Source organism: Mixophyes fleayi, chromosome 10 (assembly GCF_038048845.1).
Source record: "Mixophyes fleayi isolate aMixFle1 chromosome 10, aMixFle1.hap1, whole genome shotgun sequence".
Lineage (NCBI taxonomy): Eukaryota > Metazoa > Chordata > Amphibia > Anura > Limnodynastidae > Mixophyes > Mixophyes fleayi.
In genome coordinates this window covers 35461405-35472348 of record NC_134411.1, presented here as the reverse complement: position 1 = coordinate 35472348, position 10944 = coordinate 35461405, and the positions used below count along the sequence as shown (strand labels likewise).

At 43.7% G+C, this 10944-nt stretch overlaps 1 protein-coding gene across 2 annotated transcripts; it reads right to left on the bottom strand.

Annotated features, from left to right (window-relative positions):
* Window positions 1–848: 848 nt before the first annotated feature.
* Window positions 849–10613, bottom strand: LOC142103992 (L-lactate dehydrogenase A chain). Of its 2 annotated transcripts, none has more exons than XM_075188419.1 (8): window positions 10508–10613; window positions 6167–6298; window positions 5285–5402; window positions 4912–5085; window positions 3689–3862; window positions 2628–2745; window positions 2051–2174; window positions 849–1756 (listed from the first exon to the last, which is right to left on the bottom strand). In XM_075188419.1, the coding sequence occupies exons 2-8, from the start codon at window positions 6290–6292 to the stop codon at window positions 1592–1594; spliced, it is 999 nt and encodes a 332-aa protein (XP_075044520.1). In that variant the 5' UTR covers window positions 6293–6298; window positions 10508–10613; the 3' UTR covers window positions 849–1591. The 2 variants fall into 2 exon arrangements, with proteins under 2 accessions (XP_075044520.1, XP_075044521.1); XM_075188420.1 differs by having other exon boundaries at window positions 6167–6301; window positions 10508–10605.
* Between the last annotated feature and the right edge of the window lie 331 nt (window positions 10614–10944).

The window sequence follows — 10944 nt, the reverse complement described above, 5'->3', positions numbered from 1 at the left end:
GAAGAGATCTCAGGCCAGCAATGCCACAGAGCCTCATCGCTATAAACTGAATCTCCTCCCCCAGCTTCTACAGGATTTTAAATCTAGTTCTATACAATGCCATTAAATAGATCAGATGTGAAGCCTTGATGAGAATACAGATGCCTTTAATATCATGTTCTATATGAATCATGTGGGCAGAACGTGTTTACCTTGTGATGTTTGTATAATGTATAACTAGAGGAGGGGTCTCTGCCCTTTTACCTGGCACTCTATAATCCTGCCTGCTGTTATCTACAATGATAGGAAAATCATTACGACAGCTGCTGCAGAGCATCATGGGAGTTGTATTATAGCACAAAAGGCTGATTACACCCGAAAGATTTGATTATGTTCCAAAAACTGTCTGGTGTTTATGTACAGTAGGTACAAAGATTAACTGGAGAAATGTCTAAGGGCAGATCTACCAATTAGCTGCAAAGAAGCTTGGAATACAATCCCTTTCCTTAGCAGAGTCCGCAAGTTGTTTTTTTTATCACCCCTGAAAGATAATTTGCCAATTGAGAATCAATATTTCATATTGTAAGAAATCTTATTTTCATGGTGTTCAATACTGTGAGAGTGAAGATAGTTTAAAAGTACATCTGTGATGTCACTGGTACCTAGAGACTAGATGGCAGCCTTTTTGAAAATGGCCACCCAGTGATGTCACTCATCCCAAGAGAACTGAAATACTGGCTCCGCCCACAAGATGATGCCTGATAGGTGTATTTGAAAATGGAGTCAACATTAAAATGCATGTCCCAATGCAAATTGGTTATTGAATAGAGCTCTAACTGATGGATACTAAGTAAAGACGCAACAAACAATAAATATATATTTTATTTTTATTAGTGCCAACATCTCGTTGTCCTTCAGTACTTTACATGATCCTTTTGTTCCATGGAATTAGACAACATCTGTCAAGACACTGAAATATATGTATTTATTCTTTATATAGATTGATACTCTTTGGCTGGGTATTTTTACCAGAAAATCATTTTTTATTTGACCTGTAAACAGCTGTAGGTTAACGCCCTGATTCAAGTTTAAGATGATGAAATTATAGACTGGGGCTTAGAACACCCAGGACTACACTGTTTCAGTCTACCATTGACAGAAGCTTTCCCGATTTATTTTTCGTAGAACAAACTTGGATTTTCCATGTTCCTGCTCAGTCAAGGAACATTAAGGCAGCCATTTTGTCGTAGACCAGCCATCATGAAAACGCATCCATTCAGATTGAACTAGTGACATCTTTGTACCTCAAATGTCACTAGTTCCTCATAAATTGATAAGCTGCATTCTCATGAACGACTAGTCCACGACATGATTGCCGGTTACGGTGTAGATTATTACGATTGAATTGGCATAATTTGTTCAGTCACGCTGTGAAGAGGTGTTTGGTGGATACAAATACCAACGAGTTATTTATCTTCGGCTCCTGGTACAGTTGTAAGGAGCCTTGTTGGCAATTTCACAAATACAGATGACTAACATACAAGGTTTTTGACCTACTTGAAAAGTGCAACGTAAAAACACATTACAAAGACGATGAACATTACAGGACCGCTTAAAACTGCAATTCCTTTTGGATGGCCCAGAGTGTGTCGGCGCTCTTCCTCAAATGCTCCTCTTCATCAGCCTTAAGAGTCATGTTCACCACATCGGTGATACCTTGGTTCCCCATAACAGATGGGATGCTGAGAAAGACTTCATCCTTCACACCGTACATTCCCTGCAAGACATATGTAGGTTTGTGAGTGGATGGAATATGGGTAATGTGTGTGAGCTTCTATTGTTTAAAATAAAAAAGCTGCTAAACATAAACATTGCTCAGACAAATCACTATTTCAGCTCTATTTTGGCAGGTTCTTCATCCAAGTCCTGTCAGAGCAAAGCGGCACCCAACAGGGAGTAAGGCAGGAGGAACGTTTAATCAAAAGCAGAGTTATGCTCTCACGACTTTATTAAGGAAGGGGGCAGTCCATATTAAGGCAGACAGACGATAACTGGTGTCACAAGCGTTTACCTTGACCATCGTGGAGACCGGATGAACGCGTCTGAGGTTCTTCAGGGTCGTCTCAGCGAGATCCGCCACGGATAGTCCGATGGCCCAGGAAGTGTAGCCCTTCAGCTTGATGACTTCATAAGCACTGCAAGTCAACGGCAAATAAATACAGTAAGTAAAATACTACACTATTGATAGATTAATGAGCAATGTTAACCGTTCTAAGCAGCAGAGACTGAAATCTTCCCTGCTTGCAGCCTGGGGAAGTTTGAGTGCAAAATGTGTCAGAGGTTTGAGTTTGAATGGCTCAGTCCAATCAGATCCCGTTTCTCACCCTAAAACTGTGCCGCTTACATTCAAACTTCTCCAGGTTACTAGGACAAAACTGTAGGCAGTTATAGGCCACAGAATGTGGGTATTCCCCAAAGAGGTATGCCAGACATTTGACCCCTGTGGGTTTAATAGCTTGGGGAAACATGACTTAGCAAAGAGGGGGGGGGGGGGGGGGGGGGGGAGGTCTCCATTGCTGCAAACTGTTTTGTTTCTGTTCCCTTTACATTATAAAACCTGTGTGGGATTTATCGATACAAGGACATACCTGTCCACGACCTGCTTGTGGACATCTTTCCACTTCTCCTTATCGGCGTCTGTTCCCATGTCAGGATTCAGGGTCTTCAGAGACACTCCGGCCACATTAACCCCGCTCCACACAGGCACTGCAAGAGGGGGAAGGGTTAGTGACCGGTCTAGGGGGAGACTGATGGGTTCAGAGGTCTCACTGCAGGTTAGGAACACCTGATGTACAGTAACTAAACATTATCACAAAGGCACAATGCATGATCAGGCCTGACCAAGCTGCGACTCCAGGTGTTTGAGAAACTACAAGACCCAGCATGCTTTGCCAGTAGATAGCTGGCAAGGTATGCTGGGACTTGTAGTGTCACAGGTTGGCCAGGCGTACACTATGTCATGTCAGATACCAGAGGATATTTCTATACTGGGAGTAGCAAACTTACTTTCTCTACTTTGCATTTTGGGAATTATTAGGATATGCAGCTACCATGTTAATACGAAATAGGGATATTTATTTAAACACAATGGGGTCTATATTATAAATGAAGACCTTTTGTCTTAATATGTCTTTAGCATTGTCTTTCTACTGCTCTGTTATACAACATCATGTAGCCATAATTTTCACCTCTTGGTCAATGAATAAAAAGGCAGACATGGTTATAACTCATGCATAATTTATGGACTGTTATTTAGTAGTTATTCTTGATTGAATCAGTGGCCAACATCAAGAAAGCAGTGTCTCTCCCCCCCCTCCCCCCTCCTCCCTATCAATCCCATTCCTCCACTTACAAAAATATCCCCAGGTGACAATATACCAAGTTATAAACTTAAAATCCCTGTTGAAAATGAAATCGAACCAATTCATTTACATCTATGGAAGCAGAATTTTACCAGCATAATATTCAGCACAGCAAGTGTTAGTGACCTTTCCTGGCCCTTTGGGTGAAGGCCACAGCGTCTGACCTACTTGTGTTACACCGGTGACCTTTCCAAGCAGATAAATATAGACGACATCTAAGGTTACAAAGGCTCGGCCTTAGGATACGTTCCCTGCTGCAGCTGACGAGTACTAGACTCCAAACTCACCGCTGGAGTCTCCGTGTTCACCGATGACCCACCCGTGACAGCTCAAGGGGTGAATACCCAACTTCTCCCCCATCATTTGGCGGAAGCGGGCAGAGTCCAGGTTGCAGCCGCTGCCAATGACACGGTGTTTGGGGAAGCCACTGATTTTCCAGGCTACATAGGTCAAAATATCAACTGGGGAAAAAAACCACACAATTATTAGTACATAAATGTAAGAAGGAATCCCTGATTTTTCCCCCCAGAATCTCATTTTGCAGTGAAAAGGTGTCAGAATTGGAACTGCAAAACCTACTGTACCAACAAACTTTGAAACACACCTGTAGTGTATGCCAGACACCTGAATCACATTTTTCTTTTTTTTTTTTATTATTGAAACCAGAGGTGCAGTGTTTCCAATTACCCAGAGCTGTGCAAAAAGCCAGTGCTTGGCACCTTTCCCTAAAGGGAAGGGGCCAAATTTCACTGCGTACCAATAAGGACCCTTAGGGGGAATAAAGTTTTTCGGACCACTCTTTCCCTGATGCTACAGGGCCCCTTGACATCCAGCTACCGGAGCCACAAGGCTCCTTTCTCTCCTATGTAGACCAAAGCTTCCCTAGGCACAGGGCTGGATTAACCAGAGGTCTAACTGGGCTACAGCCCAGGGGCCTCGGGCATCCAGGGGGCCCTTGAAAGTGCTCAGCAGCATTATTGATCGGTGCGGGGGCGCCCCTGGCGCGATCAATGCTGCTGTCACTGTAGTCCTCCTTCCGCGGTGCTCAGTAATCTGCTTACTGAGGAGATCTCGTGAGAGTGAGACTATGGGGCATATTCAATTGTTGGCGTTATAGCCAAAATTAACGCGCCGCGCGCACTATTACAGTCATTACGGTAATAGTGCGCGTAAATACCGGTTTCTTTTTTTTTTTTTTAGAAAGTTTAGTAAATATACCCCTAGATGTGTGAATCAGACTGTATAGTGTGGACAAAAATTTTCCCCAGTTGGCAAATTACTACATCTAATGGAGATCAGCCAACCAGATTTCCCATTCAGCCAGAAAACCTTTTTTTACAGGTTACATGAAGCCAATTAACATGAAAACAAAAAGTGACTGAGTCAATCTACCCATACGTGCTGAACAAACAAGCTCTTTATTCTGTGTAACTCTTCTACCCTTCAGTGCCTGGCACTCAGTCAATAGCCATCCTTACAGTATATCCGTGTACTTAGGAGCTGCACTCACCAGGGTTAGAGACTACCAGCAGTATGCAGTTAGGACTGTACTTTACAATATTGGGAATGATAAATTTGAAGATGTTGACGTTGCGTTGCACCAGATTCAGGCGGCTCTCCCCTTCCTGCTGACGGGCACCAGCTGTCACGACCACCAGTTTGGAATTAGCAGTGACACTGTAATCTGTAATAAAGACAGGGATATAGGATTCTCCCCTCCATCACAAATCACACCAGACATATCCCCTCATCATTTACGGTGGCCACAATGATTGAGTCACTGGACTAGACCGAGCGACTCGATAATCAACTTGGCCACATACGGAGGTGACCAAGTCAGACGAGATCCGATCCTTGGCTGGGTCACACACACACACACACACCTTTCCCGGAGACGATCTTTGGGGTACGCAGGAAGAGGCTGCCATGTTGGAGGTCCATCATTTCACCCTTCAGTTTGTCTTCAATCACATCAACCAGAGCAAGCTCATCAGCCAGATCCTGCGGGAAGAAGAGACAATATGATAAGAAGCATCCACCGCTGAAGGACATCAGACGTTACTTCCACCGCCATATACAAGCTACGGAATTCCGAGGAAGGTTCTCTGATCTGTAATAATGACATCAGTTCTCAACAACTATAAACAGTTACATCAGTTACATCGCATGACTAACCAGCCTGCAGTGCAGAAATGTACAGGTCAACCGGCCCAACGTCAATATACAGACGATACAAGTCAACGGAACCAATTTACTAACCACAATAACAGACAGAAACTATCCGACACTGCCTTTCATTGTCTGGTTGCACTAGAGCAGGGGTAGGCAACCTGCGGCTCTCCAGGTGTTGTGAAACTACAAATCCCAGCATGTCTTGCCACTTATCTGCTGGTTATCTACTGGCAAAGCATGCTGGGATTTGTAGTTTCACAACACCTGGAGAGCCGCAGGTTGCCTACCCCTGCACTAGAGCAAAGGTAAAAGATGATTGTTTGCTAATAGTTTTTGGCCGGTTAACAATAACCTCCTGTGTTTGTTTTGTTTCATGCGATCAAACTACTCCGCGAGACGATTTTGGAGAAGTTTATAATTAGTGCAGGGTACAGACGAAGACAAATCAGAATCCAGGGTGCCGATGACATCATGCCTGGATTATATACTAGGCAATCAAAGGGCCCAGCGGGTTCCAGATTTATTTTTCAGCAAGATAAGCGGTAATAGCTCAAGTAGCACGTGCCAGTACAAGTGGCATACTGCTTGCTCACCTTTTGAAGAACGCTGATGGCACAGGCCATGCCAACGGCTCCGACGCCAACGATGGTGACCTTACTTTGAGAGTGGGCCGGCTCGCTCACCACATTTTTGATCAGCTTCTCTTTTGTGCTTGCCATTTTGCTCTGCTTAAAGAGGCACAATGTTATTTTAGGGCTGGGATAAAGGGCACAGAAACGTTGTACATTAACCCACAGCTCTGTATTTACAAACATGGACTGTATAAATTTCTCAACCATGGTGCAATCTAACCGTAGACCTCCTCACGTGACTCTGCAGATAAAGCGGTCTAAACCGTACCATAAATAGTACTACCAGGAATCTTGTTATTAAATAGATTTCCTATTAGAAAAATGTTTTTTAACGTTCCTTCACCGAACGAGCATAACATATTGGTTACACAACACTTCCACGTCAACAGCTTCACAAAACTTGTGCAGGGATAGTCTAAACCAGTGTTGGCTAACCTGTGACACTGCAGGTGTTGTGAAACTATAAGTCCCAGCATGCTTTGCTAATATATAACAGCTTATTGCTGGAAGGGTATGCTGAGACTTGTAGTTTCACAACATCTGGAGTGTCACAAGTTAGTCAACACTGGTCTAAACCAATCTCCATACATCTAGCCATTGACAAGAGGATGATGGCAAAACATCTTCTCTCCATCAGAACAGCATCCAAATCTCAGCTGCAAAATCTTTATCCCCCTATACATCAGGGCAAAGATATGGCAACAGGCGTTTGGATGCAGAGGTTGTCTTCTTATAAGACAATGACCGCAGACAAGTTCTGGATAGTGGACCATATTAATTACTTTTATATAGTAAGTGGCATTCTACTTTGTACAGTGGTTTAAACATTGCATCTTGCCAAAGGAGTGAAAGATTTAACATACATTTTTTTTTTAAATACTAGATGATACAATGATACACTCAAGGTGATTTTCTTTGCCATATACGATTGTTGGATAGGAAAGTGATGGGAGCGCGGCGCCGGGGGACATCACTGTGCGCCACACTCCCAGTGTATCAGTGACCGGGAGCTGCAGCATTGCGGAGGAGAAGGTAAGTTTATTAGGTACTCATTTTATAGGAGAGTGGCAGATAGAAGAGGGGACATTAACTGTGATTGGGGGAGGGAGAGCAGGGGCAAACGCAGGATTTGTAGAGGGGGGTTTCCACACCACGCTGCCAGTGGGCGTGACCAGCATGCATGGGGGCGTGCCTGTAATTTTAGACAGTGCTTGGCTGCTCTCCAACTCTTCCTATCCCTATAATATACATGGGCAATGCTGTGTGCACTACTGCACGCAGCTCTCCCTTTTCAAGCAGAGCTGTGTGAACCGGGAGCAGGGTCCAGCCCCCTCAATTATACAGTGCCCCAGGCTTGGAGGGGGTTTCCAGGCACTAGGAAACCCCCCCCCCCCCCCTCAGTTTGCCAATGGAGAGGGGGACATTTTATTTAGGGGGAGAGGAATCTTTACTGTGATGAGGGAGTGGGGGGAATGTACTGTGATGAGTGATAGGGGCGTATGTATGGCAACTAGGGAGGCCCTGCCAGATTAGTTGGTACTGGGCCCCACAGTTTCTGATGGTAGCTCTGCATGGTGCCCTATAGACGAGCTACTGAGCAGATTAATCCATGTCAAATTCAATCACAGATGTGTGACCAGTTTGTAAAGATCCAGCTGGCCTGCTCACGATGGATTGTAACATGCACAATTAATGCCATAGGAGGATGACAAAAAACAGTAGCTGATCCTAAATATTTTCTGCCCGTTCCCATTTTGGTCTAAAGTTACCCAACAGGCCATCAGGATCACAGGTTGAAATAACTTCCTAAATTTAAAAAAGTATAATTTCTTTCTGGAGTATAGATTTACCTATATACCCTGCCATAAAGCATTGGTGGCTTTGTTGTAGAGCAGAGCAATCTGATCTGCATGGATGTATTTGCACATAACCCGGAGTCAGGCCTCGGGTTTCCTGCAACGACCGGTACAGTTGGGATCCTCCCAGCAAATTCTGGATGTTACCCAAGTGGCAAGAGGAAGTAAAGGTCAGCCAGCAAATGAGACAGCACAGGCCTAGATACGTCTCAGGGCCTAAACGACGAGGCAATGCAAGATAATCTACTCCTTAACTGCACTTAGACCAGTGTTGGCTAACCTGTGACACTCCAGGTGTTGTGAAACTACAAGTCCCAGCATGCTTTGCCAATATATAGCAGTTTATTGCTGGAAGAGTATGCTGGGGCTTGTAGTTTCACAGGTTAGCCAACACTATCTTAGACAATGAAATATCCAATACAAGATAAATATCACATCATTTCAGAACATTGGGCCTCTGGGGGGCGTTAATCATTTAAAATAGGAGTGACCCCAGCATAGAAATTAGGCCTCGATGTTATCAGTATATGGTTTAGGTCAAACCCTGACTGTAGTTGCTATGGTAACCAGGAATAGCGACAAGAAAACATAGAAAGATTCCAAGCAATATAAAAACAAGATTAAGGGACTTTATTAGAGATACTGTCCTTTTCTATACAGATTTCTAGATTATAGCTGTATATATGAATATTGTGCAGTCATTATTCTCCATTGCTGCTATATATGCTTTGCCTTCTATAACCAAGCTTCATATTAATGTTGCATTAAATTCCACAGGAGAGGCAGTTATGACATCCTTATAACTAATCTGAAATCTCAGAAATATTGCATGTCGTGACTCCATCTCGGTCATGTGTACTCTAGCTTTTATAAGCTCTAGGAATTGGAGGATGGTTCTTGTAATCATGACCAACAAAATCTACAATCTATAATGGTCTGAACCACAAACAAATTCTGCTTTTACATATAACAGTTGCAGATGTTCAAATACCAAGAGCAGTGACCCAACGCGTTTTATGTAAATATTGATAACATAATGTAATTTTAATACAACCAAATAAGATGATATCTCCATATTACTGATGAGCTATGACAATCACTGTGCAGGAGAGAAGGGGAGGGTTAGTACTCAAGGACAAAGTGATGCAGGGATGTTTTACATCACTCTCTCCAATCACAGGGGAATGGCACTAGAAATGGATCTTTCCACCTCCCAGATTGTGATGTTTGGTATGACGATGAGCAAGATGGAGCAGGCCATCACCAATAATAAATGCATTTCTGCCATTGAACACAAGTATAAATGAATATATATTTAAGCATGGTTTGGCAATACTGGAGTAATAACCTTTATGTTTGCAAATAGCTTCTGCGGCCACAATGATGTCCTTTAGGGCAAATAATGGTTTGTACCCTTAGAGGTCAAATGGCATGACCTTCACGTATTCTGAAGGCATGATAAGTTATTAAGATAAATATATTTCTGCTGTATTATAACAGTTGCATTTCTAAACATCAGTGTTATTACTTGAAATTGGTCCCTGCAAGGATCTCCGTTCAAACCCCATCAGTCATAGAGAATCCTGTGATGGAGGATAATCAGCTCAGTAGGGCTTTAGGCCTTGGTCTCCCAAATGGTGTTATGTAACCATCCCCCGAGATGCACAGATGCAGGGATTGTGCAGCTATACTGTAGGTTTAGATAACATCTTAAAAATTCATCACCATCACCCTAATACTCAAAGATGGCTTAGGCAACAAGTGACTTCAGCACTACAAGTCCCAGGACATGCTGGCACTTTTAGTTCCACAGGTCACCTAACATTACTCCCTGGTATACGCATTAACATTAAATAGCAGCCCCACCCTGCAAATCTGCCACCCCCCAGAGACGGAGTCATTCTCCACTGCAAGTTATGCTCAGGCTATAGGAGGGTGGGGGCATAATGCCAGGCTGCCAGTGCCAACCATGCAACACTCATGTTACTGTATATCACAGGCACTAAAACGCATTAATCCCTGGCTATGAATAAAATAACCAGTAATAGAATTACAATCTGTCTTGTGTGATATGAAACTATAACGTGTTAGAAGATTTAACCCCTGCATGTAACATGGGAAATAGATGTATGACATTACAGAGAATATATAGATTACATGATCATAGACTATATAGGATAATGGTTTTTGCAATATAATTTACTGTTTAGCTGCAAGATCTTTAAGTGCTACCTCCCAACTAGCACAACTAGAATATGGGAACTTTTGTACAAATGTAGCATAAATTGTAACATTAATAATTACTGACTTCTACATCCAGTAATCTATGTATAATGAGGTACTAATGTATATAGCTGATGAAGATACAAGAGTGAAGTGTGATGCATGCTGCAGGGCTCATCACAGGGTGCCCTCGGTGTCAAGGCACTACTACTGCCGCTCTCACCTGTCAGTCTGGTGCCCGCTGCCTTATTCTCCGATGCTGCAATCCGCAAAGAAACCCCGGAGGAGTGATACTTATATAGCGCTGCTGCCGTGACGTCTCCGGTGATGCAGTTCATTTGCATAGAGTGGCGGACGTGCACGGGAGCAGGTTCTGTGGTCAGCGGATGGATACAGTGGGGGAGATCTGCCGGGGCCCCGGGGTATTACAGGGGGGCCCCTAAATACTGGATGGGGGGGTCCTGTGCCGTTGTATCATGAGCTGCTAATATCAGGGTCTCTGAGATGATGATATGAGGGGGGTCTCTGAGATGATGATATGAGGGGGGTCTCAGATGATATGAGGGGGTCTCTGAGATGATATGGGGGGGGGTCTGAGATGATATGAGGGGGTCTCTGAGATGATGTGAGGGGGGTCTGAGATGATGTGAGGGGGGGGTC